Raw genomic sequence first — 15,425 nt, forward strand, 5'->3', positions numbered from 1 at the left:
GAACTCTACATAAATAGTGATGTCTTGCTGCTAGCCGACGTTTTCGAAAACTTCAGAGATGCTAGCAATAAATATTATAAACTAGATCCAACATGGTATTATACAGCGCCAGTTGACAAAGGTAAAACTTGAGCTTATAAACGATTATGACGTGTTGATAATGTTAAGGCAAGGACAATAAGTATATGGGTGATGATTATGATGAAAGCAAAGACTCATCGTTTATAATTTATCTGGATGCTTACAATCTCTACGGGTGTGCGATGAGTAAGCAACTTCCAACAGGGGGGTTTAAGTGGATGAATGAAAATGAGCTTAACGATTGGAAAAACATTTCATGCACAGAAGGACAAGGGTGTATTTTGGAAGTTGACTTGGAATACCTGATGAATTACATGATCTTCATTATGAGTATCCACTAGCCCCTTAAAACATTAAACCTGAGGGATCAAAAGTCAATAAGCTTATTCCAAACTTGAACAACAAAACCAAGTATGTAGTACATTATGAAAACTTGCAGCAGTACGAAAAGCTAGGGCTCAGAGTTACCAACATTCATAGAGAAATTAAGTTAGATGAAAGCCCTTGGTTGAAAGCATATATCGACCTGAACACTGAATTGCGAACAGCTGCACCTAACAACTTTGAAAAAGTCTTCTTCAAGTTGATGAACAACAGTGTGTTTGGAAAAACAATGGAGAACATCGAGAATCGTGTTGATATCCGATTGTTTAATAATCATACACAAGCGGAAAAGCTCGCTGCAAAGGTTAATTATAAACGCTGTACTATATTTGATGAAAATTTAACAGCTATACATATGAGAAGAGCCAAATTATGTTATAACAAACCCATTTATCTTGGAATGTCTATTCTAGACTTAAGCAAGACAATAATGTACGAGTTCCACTATAACTACATCAAAGCTAAATATGGAAAAAGGGCGAAGCTATTGTTTACGGACACAGACAGTCTTGTCTACGAAATTAAAACTAAAGATTTTTATGCAGACATTTCAAACGATGTTGAAAGACTGTTTGATACGAGTGAGTATCCAAAAGATCACCCTTCCGGAATTAAAACAGGTGTAAACAAAATGGTTCTCGGAATGTTCAAAGATGAGGCAGCTGGAAAACAAATAGAGGGATTTGTAGGACTCCTAGCTAAACTGTATTAGTGTAAAATGTATGAAGGGAAGGAAAACAAAAAGTGTAAGGGGGTAAAAAAGAGCGTTGTCGAAAACACCATTACACACAACGATTATAAGAACGTGCTGTTTTCTCGCCAAGAATTGTTAAGGTCAATGAGCGTTATTAGATCATACGCGCATGAAATGTATACTATAACGGTTAACAAAGTAGCTCTAAGCGCAAATGATGATAAACGTATTATACAAAAAGACGGTATTCACACACTGGCTTATGTAAATAAACTCCTAAGCAAAAAACAAAACATTGATAGCACTGTATAAAATGAGTTTTAATACAGAAAAGTATATAAATGTTTAAGAGTTGTATTACCAAACGAACCTCTATCCAATTTTCAGTTGATAGATGCTGCTAAAAAGTTAAAAATTAAAAACTTTAGGGGTGTCTATGTTCCCGATGAACTTCCGAAAAGCCCTAAAAAGGTAGAATGTGGAATTCAAAATTTATGCGACTCGCGAGGAAATGGTACACACTGGACTGCTTGGATCAAAAACGGTCATTAAAAACTGTACTTTGACAGTTATGGGTTAGCAACGCCAGTTGAACTCGTTTGCTATATAAGGAATCCTGTGTATTATAATAGCGAAAGAGTACAGACGGATGGTGAATTTTTTTGCGGACACCTGTGTTTTACATTCTTAAACAATGTGAGAGCGAAAGCTTTCAACATGTAATAAACTCATTATATTAAAAAAATGTGTATATAAAAATTTCTGTAAACATATTTGGTAAAACAAACGACGGATCATCGCAAAGAGTGATTTCATGAGGTGTCACATTATCACAAGCCATTAGTACGTTCTTAAGACGAGATGGTAAAAATGCAGCTGCTGAAAATATTAACATGGATTCTCACAATCTAATCAATGTAATGGATCCTGCTTATGCTCAAGACGCTGCAACAAAAAATTATGTTGATAATCGAACAGTTTCAAAGTCTGGAGATACTATGACTGGTGATTTAAACATGGGTGGTAGGATGGTTAAAGGATTACCTGTTCATTTTCCTACATTGTACAGTGGAAATGAAGCACCCAGTTGGTCACAAGTCACTAGTTTAGTGAATGAAGCAACTGCTAATAATGAACAGTATATAGATGATCAAGATGCTGTTACTAAATATTATGACAATAATTTAACTAAAAAATGTTATTCGGGTTATGTTCCAATTTTGGTGGAGAATATTAGTAGAACTGGATTTGTAACAACTGCAAGTTCAGTTACTGATGATAAATTTAGAGCATACGGTGCATTTAATAGTCTTAACGATGATGGGTCTAATGGAAGCTGGGCTACACATTCAAAAACTGGTTGGCTTCAAATTAAATGTCCTGAACCCGTGACAATTTGGAGAGTGGCGTTAAAAGCTAGAGCTATAGATGGTAAAAATATAACTGGATGGACTATTGAAGCCATCATGGAAAAGAATTTGAACCACTGTTGACATCTACAATTAAATTGTTTGGATCTGCTAATGCTCCTTTTTTTCGATATTTCAACTACAAAAGCATTCCAGTATTATAGACTCAATATAACAGCAAGTTCTGGATCCGGAGATCTTGGAGTTCAAGTTATGCAGTTGTATGTTTTATCAACCTGAGTTTAGAGTATCAAACTCTAATTTAAAAAAATGAGGTTTTATCCGTTTTTTCTAGAATGTAGTAAGCGCGAAACTGATAAGGAAAATAAGAGGTATTTGGAACTTCTTGGTTTTGGAAAATGTGGTATGATTATTGACAAAGACGATGGAACGTCTACCTTATTAACATTTAATAAAACGTTTAAAATACCAAAAACACACAGAGTCCAACTGCATGATGAACTTAATCAAATGCTCTGTACTAAAAACGATGAGTTTGAAAAGATGGAAGCAACCATTAAAGAGTCAATAAAACAGTGGAACAACGTAAAAAACGGGATCAACTTAGGTTGATTGACAAATACGTGTTAAAATTAAAGTGTGATATGGAGGAATAAAAATATTGCAAAGGTGCTATTACCACGGCATTCTTACTCGGAATGATCAAACCAAACGACATTGTTAACCAAGACTTTGAAATTAAACATATAAAAGGAGGATATTTTGCATAGGCCTAAACGGTCGAAAGTCCTCCAGCCGCCCCGTCACGATAATAAGAAAATTGAATTTTCATAGTTAAGGTGTTATTCGAAAGTTTAAATACTTGTTTTAAATTTATGGTTAAGGAAAGACCATAAATTTATAAAATTGTGGTTACATCATGTTGACATGAAAGGAAAACTGCTTTAGTATATTTCTTTACGGAAGGGAAACGAAAGGGAAACGAAAGGGAAACGAAAGGGAAACGAAAGGGAAACGACAGTGGGCCAGCCGCGCATATTCTATACTACTCTCCATCGTTATAGGACAACATGACAACACAAAAATCCTGGTAATCAACGTTGTGTAGTTTATATGGAAAGTGCCGATGTACAAAGTATGTTCTGAAAGTTCGGCGGCAAATATAACACTATAATTTACATGGTACATCTTTTTGCACATAAACACACCGTTTACAAAAACAAAATAGGCCAGTTAATAGTTATATAAATTGTGTTATACGAAATAGTTTACCTAACTATGCTATCAAAATTGATTAGAATAGGGTTTATTTGTTTCTTTTTTCTTTTTTACGATTCACATTCTTATAAGAATTTCCAATTAAATGCAAGTATCTAACAAAATTGTTTTTCACTTTCTTTTTTCAGTAAAGTTAAGTCAATGGTTATTTTGGCATTTCCAACCTTTAAAATCAAACTAAATACCAAACTGAAACGTTATGGTTCGGAACAAACCTTATGGGTCGTTCGGTGTTGTAAAAAAACAAACTATTTTTCTTTCATCTTAGCATGTTTATGTATATAGTGATATTTAAGGATGCAAGAGGTAACAAAAAACATTAACCGGTTTTAGTATATTTACCGTACCCGGGGTACATGTAAGTATACTTAAGTGTACCCGGTGTACATGTAAGTAGTACCCAAGCCGACAATGACAAATCGAGCGTTACATAGTGGATACGAAGATGATGCAAAATGGACACATAGACGATACATAGAGGATACGTCAAGGATTCGTAGAGGATACACAGAGGATTCACAGAGGTTCCATAGAGGGTGCCTAGTTCCTAAATAGTGGAACTATAGTATATACAATTATACATAGAGGGTACATAAACAATACAAAGAGGATACGCAGAAGATACAACGTGGTTACATAGTTGATACATAGAGGATATATGATATAAACATAGGGGTGCATAGAGGATACATAGTTTATACATCGTCGATACATAGAGGATACATAGAGGATACGTACAAGATAAATAGAGGATACGCATAGTTTTAATAGCGGATTCATATTTGATGATTAGATGATAAATAAAGACTTCATAGGGGATACATAGAAGAGAGAATACATAACAGAGACATAGAGCATCCATTGTGGAAACATATTGGGTAAAAAGTGGATACATCGCAGATTCAGAGTGGATACTTAGTGGATACATAAAAAATTCAAAAAACATACAAAGATGATATATAGAGGATACATATTGAAATAAATATTTTACTTGCAGATGGTACATAGTGGAGACCGAGTACATAGAGGATATATTGAGGATACATAGAGGATACATAGGAGATACATAGGGGATACATATTGAACAGATAGATGATACATAGAGGATACAAAGAGGAAATATAGTAGATACATAGAGGATACATAGAGAATACATTGAGGTTAAATAGTGGACAGATAGATGATACATAGAGGATACATAGTGGTTGCATTGGGGATACATAGTGGATTCATAGTAGACAGATAGATGATACATAGAGGATACATAGAGGATATATAGTGGTTACTTAAAGGATACATAGTGGATACATAGAGGAAACATAGAGGATTCATAGGGGATACATATTGGATACATAGCAGACAGATAGATGATACATAGAGGATACAAAGAGGATATATAGTGATTACTTGGATGATACATTGTGGATACATAGAGGATACATAGTGGATTCACAGGGGATTCTGACAGAATACATGGGGGATACATAGAAGACAGATAGATGATACATAAAGGATACAAAGAGGATACATAGTGGATACATATTGGATACATAGTGTATACACAGTGGATACTTACAGGATAAATACAGGATACATCGATGATACATAGAGAATACATAGAGTATACACAGGGAATACTTAGTGGATAAATAGAGGACACATCGATGATACATAGAGGATACACATAGGATACATAGAGCATATGTGTTAATTTCGATGATTGGTCGAATTTTAGTATGTATTATTTTATGAATATAAAAGTATTTGTGATTTTTTTTTTATTTTGTTGAATATGTGTAATGAAAATAATCTAGGAATAACGTAAAGGCATGTTTATTTTTTCTGTACAATTTCTGTCAACATCTCACAAAATCTACCCCACCACTTCATGTTCAGAGCCGGGCCTGAAGAAAAAATAATGTCACGCCGAATAAGGTACTCCCAATGTTGTGTGCACGACACTATCTAGACATTATATTCTATTGTCAATAAATATGTTAAGTAATTTACTCGTTTACATAAAATGATGTGTTTCCACTTTGTAATTAACGATCCTGAAAATTGTGTTTAAATTGAAATTATCTCTATTCCTTATTTTAGGAAAACCAGGCAAATATTATTTTGTACATAATGGAGCAATTATTAGATATTCTATTTTCTACGCTCAGTTTTATATAAATAATCAATGTGCCGACAATGCTCTGTTATTATTGCATACAAACAACACCCAGTCTAGTTCGCAGATGTAATAGTCAAGAAAAGTGCACGGCTGGTCATTCCACTTGTATTCATTGTTGGCATGACCCCAAATCGCCACACAGTCCTCGGGTCTGGAAGTAATAAATGAACAAATCGGCGCTGTTATACTTAAAACCATATACACCAAGCAAATGGTGATCCAAGGCTTTATTCTTATATAGTAAGATATATTTGCTCACTTTCATATTTAACAAATTCTTAGCATAATTAATATGTTCAAAGGGCCTTATTTAATTGGCTATAATATAGGCTGAATGTTTGCAGTGAATAAATAAGGCACGTAAATACGTTGTCAAAATATTTAGTAAATATATTTGCTTAAACTTGAATAGAGAGATGTTTATATTGTCAGGTTTAGCACACCGGAAGTATGACTTGCTATCACTTCTGAAGTTTGAGACGAGCACAACAAACATTTCCTAGTTTTATGCCTTATGTTAAATTGTATTGATCCCTAAATTACAGTATGCGTCTTACCTTTATTGTGTCTTTAAAAGCTAAACAAAACAACGCGCAGTATGAAATCACGACAGACACAACATAACGTGATTCCACTAAAAGTGTTTTATGTCAGCAAGCGAAAACCAGCTAGCATATCACTCACTCTCTGGGTTATTTTAAAAAGTAACTTTTGAGCTAATGATGTTTAATTGAAATATGACATAATGACGTCCAAGTTTGAAAAATGAGCTAATAAAAATACAACAGCGAAATTAAATATGTTTAGACCATGGATCTAAACGCTGAATTGCTTACTGTCCGGCCCAGTTATTGTCAGGTTGCCCCGCGTGCCAGTCCTTAATAAGTACCACGTTTTCGCTGGGGTAGCCCCATACCCAATAACTTGAATGTCGTTAGCGCCCGTCCAGTAATGAACTGCCCGTGGGTCTACATACATATCACAGCATAGTATATATCGTGTAATAATTAGATAATTGGTACTTATGTAAGCCATCAAAGATATATATGAACAGAATAAAGCGTCTTTTCTACTTTGGAATTATAATGAAGCGTGTAGTCATGAATAAAAAAATAAGTTAAATGTTATTATATTCTTGTTGTGCATACCATCATGAGCATGTAAGTGCTGTATGGTTGTTTGGAGGAACACATCTTCCACGCCTGTTTCTATGATTACAAGTTGCGCTCCCAGGTCATGGCATATTTGCTGTGCAAGTAAAAGTATTAAAGAAATTTAAACGTTTTGTTTTTTCTGTTAAAATTTAATTTCAAACATTAATCATTCCCTTTCATTAAAAAAATCGTGTAACTAGCATAGCCATACTATGTATCATGTTCAAAATTACTGCACAGTATGTCGCAATATTGTGAGTAATATTGTGAGTCGTACATAGAGTAAAATGATATAGTATAACAATCTAAATCGTACTCACAGTGAATTGCAATCATATAACAAACTACAATCGTACTTACAGTCAATTGCAATAATAATACAAGTTTTATTCGTACTTAGAGTGCGTTACAATAATATAAAAACCTACTATCGTATTAATAGTGAATAACAATATTATACTGAGCTGCAATCGTACTTACATTGATATGCAATAATAAAACAATCTTTAATCGTACTCACAGTGAATTACAATAATATAGCAAGCTGCAATCGTACTTACATTTAATTGAAATAATATACCAAGCTTCAATCGTACTTACAGTAAATAACAATAATATAACAGGCAACAATCGTACTTACAGTGAATAACAATAATATAACAAGCTGCAATCGTACTTACAGTGAATTGCAATAATATACCAAGCTTTAATCGTACTTACAGTGAATAACAATACTATAACAAGCTGCAATCGTATTCACAGTGATTTGCAATAATATAACAAGCTACAATCGTATTTAAAATGAATTGCAATAATATAACAAGCAGCAATCGTACTTACAGTGAATTGCAATAATATACCAAGCTTTAATCATACTTACAGCGAATTGCAATAGTATACCAAGCTTGAATCGTACTTACAGTTTATTACAATAGTGTAACAAGCTACAATCGTACTTACAGAGAATAACAGTAATATAACAAACTAAAATCTTACTTACAGTTAATTTCAATAATGTAACAAGCTTTAATCGTACTTACAGTGAATAACAGTAATATAACAAGCTTCAATCGTACTTACATTGAATTGCAATAATATACCAAGCTTTAATCGTACTAACAGTGAATTACAGTAATATAACAAGCTACAATCGTACTCACAGTGACTTGCAATAATATAACCTGCTGCAGACACATTGATATATAGAGAATAAGAGGTTACTGTCCCATCGTTTTGTAATATATCAGGCGAGGCTTAGAATAATATGACGGCGAGGCTTGCCGAGCCGTTATTTTATTCGTGCCGAGCCTGATATATTACAAAACGATGGGACAGTAACCTTTTTTTCTGTTTATCATACCACATTTTTCTTAAAATCTGCAAAACAATCCATTTATATATTTAAATGTACGGATCCCCGCTGAATTTGCTGATCCGGCTTGTACACGTTGACATATAGCAACGGCGTTCGAAAAGACGACACGAATAATCGCTTATTTTAAACATCGTATAGAGAAAAAAAGTTGTTTGCCCTACGAATGGGAAGAGTACACCCGCTTTAATTATAAACGTCTTGAATTGGAGATCAGGAATGGACTGTTGCGACAAATTTTATCGAAGAACACACTTCACCGAATAGTTTGGATACGCCATTTTGGAGATGTGTATTTAAATTGACATTTTGATAATGGTGACAATATTGACATAAGCGTGTTAAATCGTTTGTTTAAATAGTTGAGGATTAGCTCCATCATTTGTCTTGACTTTCTGTGCAACACTTGCGAGTGCAATGACTATATCGATATTTAAAATTTCTTGTCCAATTGATGACGTCATTTAACTTTTGCAGTGCGGGCTGTGGTGATTAAAAAAACGTTTTTTGTGATTTATGACTTTAAACAAGAATAAAATATATACGTTCTTGGTATCAAATTGTTTGTTTTGATCAACCTGATTGATGCTGATAGAAACTGTTGACTTTATTGCAAATCCCTCGTAATTCCAAACATTGACTGATATAAGAAGTTCCTGTTGACCATGATATAGACAATATATTAGGCAACGTTATATCAGGCAGATATCAATGCGGTGGTATGATAAATAATAGTATTATTAGTTATCGATAACAAAAAGATACCATTGTGCTATAATTGGCTAGTGAGGACAATTTTGTAACCAAATCCACTTTCAGTGAATAACTGTAATATACACATAACGTTTACATTAAGAAGTAATGGTAAGATATAAATTGTTAGGCCAACATTGACATGCATCGATATAATAATTTCAACAGGATTGTATTTAATCATATAACCAATACACCTGAAAAGTCGCTTGATTCAACGAAACCTACAAACCCGAATCTTGTTTGTGCCAACTCTTAACTTTATATTCGTATGTCAGGTTCAGTTTTATTAGTTTTCCTAAATTCAATCATATTCGAAAAATAAACAGTAACATATAAAAACGATTTGCTGCAGCAAGATTTAAAATACATTTGATTAAACACCGTTTATAAAACGGGAAATAACTTGCATATGGTAAAAAAGGTTAAACAAACAAGTTTGGCGGGCCTTCAAACCCAATTTTTAATATGAACGTTGAAACAACAACCTAATTTGTTTAAGTCTTAAAATGGTTTAAATATATTGTGATTAATTGAGACAGATGTTGCGTTTATGTGTCGGTCTCTAGAAAAACAGGAGCTCACTTCCTTGGCTAATCAAGGACGACAGTTTGCGCACATGCATTAAGCCCGGTTTTCTCACAGCGTGACTCATACATACGGAATGATCATATAAATGGAAGGAATATCTTCCCTCAATGTTTTACTGAAAATGCCACAATTAAGTGAAGTAATTCAAAATGCTATGTTTGCTAACATATATATAACACAAATACGCTTCCAGGGTATGTTATAATCCAAACAAATGCAAAATATTACCAATTTATGTTCACTATGGAACCATGTTGCAAAATATTGGCATGATGCAAGCAAAAGAATATAACAAGGTACTCATTCACCACTGGAATGAAATCGTAGATATTTACATGTGCTGACTGTTTGTATTTAAACTTGAATTAAAAACTAGTTGGATTATCTAATTACATAACGCCCAATTAATGCAAAAAGGTACCACTTGACATTGAAAAAAGGAGGCACATGGTACCAATGGGGCGATAAGATGTATTACACTTACGGCGGCTTGAAACCAATTGGTCTTATCGATGCTAAATGAGTAGCAGTGGCCATGGAAGGTAATCCAGTTATCTGGACAGTCGACTGCTTTTGGTGGAAAGTGAATTGAAAGTTTGTAGAATATATAGGCGAGCCCGAAATAACGCACGGCCGTAAATAACGCGCGCCACCTCTTTTTTGAGATGCATTAATAAATGAGCCAATGCAACTTCCAAGGTGGCGCTCAGGCCCGAATGTTTTGAAATTTCATGGATATTTTGAAAGGTTGATTAGGTTGTACATGCTTTTTCAACATCTTTCGCATTATTTTCAAAATCGGGCAATTTAATGCGATTCAGTGAACATTTATTCTTCAAAAAATGTACAGAAACATACATTCTCAGCCCATTTAAAAACGGGAGAACCTGTATAAGTTGTGGCATGGTGGAGTTTTAAAAAGCATTTCGATGAGTTTTTCCTTTTTGACGAGAAATGTCCACCCGATTAAATCGCTAAGGTCATCAAACGATTGCGTACGACATATATTAAGATCTGCACGCACAAACATATTGGCTTCTTGCCGACGTAGTAGATAATTTTGCACTTTTCCAAAAGAGATGGAGCCAATGCTTAGGAGATGGCTCTAATGATAGGAGGTGTCGCGAATGTATGATGTATCAATTAACAATCTAATCGAAATGACATAATCACATGACCTACATTTGACAGATAATGTTATTTGTTATATTTAATTTATTTTTCAGCGTACATACGAAGGCTCAAATCTTTACAGAACATAAACACATTATATAATAAATAAAATGTAGTTTTTTAAATATAAGTGATCAACTCAATTAAGAATTAACCAACATGAATAAAAACATAATGTTCGATATACACCAAAACGTTGTAATACTCAATAAAACCAAGAACTTAATGTTCAACATTATCCAAATTATTCATCGGCAGCAATATTTTGTATACATTATGATCATTCACGAAATAAATATAAAATAATAATTCTTCTTAAACGATGATTTGTGTTCTTTAATCCAAATGCTCAATTTGCTAAAGGCCAAGGTCAACGAATCTTAATTAGGGTCATATATGTTGTTTTTCCCACTTTCGACTCCCAAAAAATTAAGATAGCTCAGTCTTTTTCCGTAAACTTTTTCGGATAATACATTTTAAATGTTCTTATCTTATAAAGACGAAAGTTTAAATCCATCAAGGCATTATTAAAAAACTACTTTTCCTAATTAAAAACGCACGCGACCTAAATGTGCTGAAGTAGTCAACTTAAAAAAAATGTAAGTCCTGTTAACATAATATAAACCATAACATAAAATATTTTTCTTTAAAATAGCTATAAATGTGCATTGGTGCCACCTCCTAATCTTAGCACCACCTCCTTGGCATTGGCTCCATCTCTTTTTAAAACATGCAAATTTATCTATTAGATCGTCTAGAAGCCGATGTTTTTGTGAACGCATTAACTTGTACAGGTTAAAAGCAATCGTTTTATTTAATGAGCGATTTAATTGGCTGGGAATTCGCTCGTCACTCAGGAAAAATACATCGATTTGCTTTTACGAATTCTACCATGCCACAACTTATACAAGTCCTCGCGTTTCCAAATGGGTTGTGATTGTATGTTTCTGTACATCTTTGGATGAATTTATAATCGCTTAATCGCACTACATTGGCCGATTTGTAAAAATAATGCGAAATATGTTGAAAAACATATAAAACCTAATCACCCTGTAAAATTATCCGTTAAATTTCAAAACATCCGGGCCTGAGCGCCACCTCGGAAGTGTAGCATTGGCTCATTTATTAATGCATCTCTAAAAAGAGGTGGCGCGCGTGATTAACGGCCTTGTAACTGGACACTGGTGTTCTATCTGCGCTCTATGAAAGCGAGATTATACGATTGTGTATATGTGTTTAATTGTAATATATTGATAAAATATGTTACAATAACACAAAATAGGCAAGACAAATTATACATTGAAAAAAAAATTCATAAAATGCAGCAAAGACAAATTAGCGCCCCAAGCCGATTGTGACGAGGATATTTCGTACATAATTACCTACAATAACCGTCTTTTTAGTGAGTGTTCGTGTGTCGTATGAATAGATATCGTTATGGGACTTTAAACTGAACGGTTAAACTAAATTTAGATTCTCATCGTACATGCATGATTTACATGCTTGCGAATTGACTGTACAGACATTTTCGATTTCAGAATTAAACATACGTGTGTGAAGTTAGCCTATTTAGCCTATTTAGCCTATTTAGCCTATTTAGTACATAGGTTGAAACAAACATCCTATTTAGCCTATTTAGCCAATTTAACAGCCTCTTCAGCCTTTTTAGCCTATTTTAACCTATTTAGCTTATTTAGTAAATAGGTTGAAACATACATCCCATTTAGCCTATTTAGCCTATTTAACAGCATTTTCAGCCTATTTAGCCTATTTAGTATATAGGTTGAAACGCACATCCTATTTAGCCTATTTAGCCTATTTAACAGCCTTTTCAGCCTATTTAGCCTATTTAGTACATAGGTTGAAACATACATCCTATTTAGCCTATTTAGCCTATTTAGTACATAGGTTGAAACAAACATCCTATTTAGCATATTTAGCCAATTTAACAGCCTCTTCAGCCTTTTTAGCCTATTTTAGCCTATTTCGCTTATTTAGTAAATAGGTTGAAACATACATCCTATTTAGCCTATTTAGCCTATTTAGCCTATTTAGCCTATTTAGCCTATTTAACAGCATTTTCAGCCTATTTAGCCTTTTTAGTATATAGGTTGAAACACACATCCTATTTAGCCTATTTAGCCTATTTAACAGCCTTTTCAGCCTATTTAGCCTATTTAGAACATAGGTTGAAACATACATCCTATTTAGCCTATTTAGCCTATTTAGCCTATTTAGTACATAGGTTGAAACAAACATCCTATTTAGCCTATTTAGCCAATTTAACAGCCTCTTCAGCCTTTTTAGCCTATTTTAGCCTATTTAGCCTATTTAACAGCCTTTTCAGCCTATTTAGCCTATTTAGTACATGGGTTGAAACATACATCCTATTTAGCCTATTTAGCCTATTTAGTTCGTAGGTTGAAACAAACATCCTATTTAGCCTATTTAGCCAATTTAACAGCCTTTTCAGCCTTTTTAGCCTATGTCAGCCTATTGAGCCTATTTAGTAAATAGGTTGAAACATACATCCTATTTAGCCTATTTAGCCTATTTAACAGCATTTTCAGCCTATTTAGCATATTTAGCCTATTTAGTATATAGGTTGAAGCATACATCCTATTTAGCCTATTAAGCCTATTTAACAGCATTTTCAGCTTATTTAGCCTATTTAGCCTATTTAGTACATAGGTTAAAACATACATCCTATTTAGCCTATTTAGCCTATTTAACAGCATTTTCAGCCTATAGTTAACAGTATTTTCAGCCTATTTAGCCTATTTAACAGCATTGTAATTATATTTAGCCTATTGAGTACATACGTTGAAACATACATCCTATTTAGCCTATTTAGCATATTAAACAGCCTATTTAGAAAGTTTAGTACATAGGTTGAAACATACATTGTATTAAGCCTATTTTGCCTATTTAACAGTCTTTTCAGCCTATTTAGCACATGCCTATTTAGCCTATTTAACATCCTTTTCAGCCTATTAAGTATATTTAGAACATAATAAACAAACATCCTATTTAGCCTATTAAGCCAATTTAATAGCCTCTTCAGCCTTTTTAGCCTATTTAGCCTATTTAGTAAATAGGTTGAAACATACATCCTATTTAGCCTCTTTTACAGCATTTTCAGCCTATTTAGCCTATTAAGTACATTATTTGAAACATACATCCTATTTAGCCTGTTTAGTCAATTTAAAAGCCTCTTCAGCCTTTTTAGCCTATTTAGTAAAAAGGTTGAAACACATATCCTAATTAGCCAATTTAGCCTATTTAACAGCATTTTCAGCCTATTTAGCCTATTTAGAACAGTAGTTGAATCATACATCCTATTTAGCCTTTTTAGCATATTTAACATCCAATTTAGAAAGTACATATGTTGAAATAAACACTGTATTTAGCCTATTTAGCCTATATTACAGCCTTTTCAGACTATTTAGCACATGCCTTTTTAGCCTATTTAACATCCTTTTCAGCCTATTTAGCCTATTTAGTACATAGGTTGAAACAAACAACATCCTAGTTAGCCTATTTAACAACTTTTTCAGCCTATTTAGCTTATTTAGTACATAGGTTGAAAAATACATTATATTTAGCCTATTTAACAGCATTTTCAGCATATTTAGCCTATTTAGTACATAGGTTACAGCCTCTTCAGCCTTTTTAGCGTATTTTAGCGTATTTAGCCTATTTAATAAATAGGTTGAAACATACATCCTTTTAGCATATTTAGCCTATTTAACAGCATTTTCAGCCTATTTAGCCTATTTAGTACATAAGTTGAAACATACATCCTTTTTAGCCTATTCAGTCTATTTAGCCTATTTAGTACATAGGTTGAAAAATACATCCTATTTAGCCTATTTAACAGCATTTTCAGCCTATTTAGCCGATTTAGTACATAGGTTGAAGAATACGTTCTATTGAGCCTATTTAACAGTCTTTTCAGCCTATAAGTACATAGTTTAGCCTATTTAGCCTATTTTACTGCCTTTTTAGTCTATTTAGCCTATATAAATGTAGTACATAGGTTGAAATATACACCCTATTTAGCCTATTTAACAGCCTTTTCAGCCTATTTAGTACATAGGTTGAAACATACATTCTATTTAGCCTATTTAACAGCCTTTTCAGCCTATTTAACCTATTTAGTAAATAGGTTGAACCACAAATTCAATTTAGCCTATTTAACAGCATTTTCAACCTATTTAGCCTACACATGTATTTAGTACATAGGTTGCAACATACACTCTATCAATCCTATTTAACAGCCTTTTCAGCCTATTGAGTACATAGATTGAAATATACACCCTATTAAGCCTATTTAACAGCCTTTTCAGCCTATTAAGCCTATTAAGTATAGGTTGAAATATACATTCTATTTAGT

At 33.4% G+C, this 15,425-nt stretch overlaps 1 protein-coding gene across 1 annotated transcript in view; it reads right to left on the reverse strand.

Moving 5' to 3' along the window:
• LOC127844719 (CD209 antigen-like protein E) overlaps positions 1–15,425 on the reverse strand; it is a 50,715-nt gene that overhangs the window by 9,713 nt on the left and 25,577 nt on the right. The window contains exon 3 of the mRNA XM_052375148.1: positions 7,135–7,234. Coding sequence (XP_052231108.1) covers positions 7,135–7,234 — 100 coding nt within the window. The remainder of the gene's footprint in view (positions 1–7,134; positions 7,235–15,425) is intronic.

This window comes from Dreissena polymorpha, chromosome 9, assembly GCF_020536995.1.
Source record: "Dreissena polymorpha isolate Duluth1 chromosome 9, UMN_Dpol_1.0, whole genome shotgun sequence".
NCBI lineage: Eukaryota > Metazoa > Mollusca > Bivalvia > Myida > Dreissenidae > Dreissena > Dreissena polymorpha.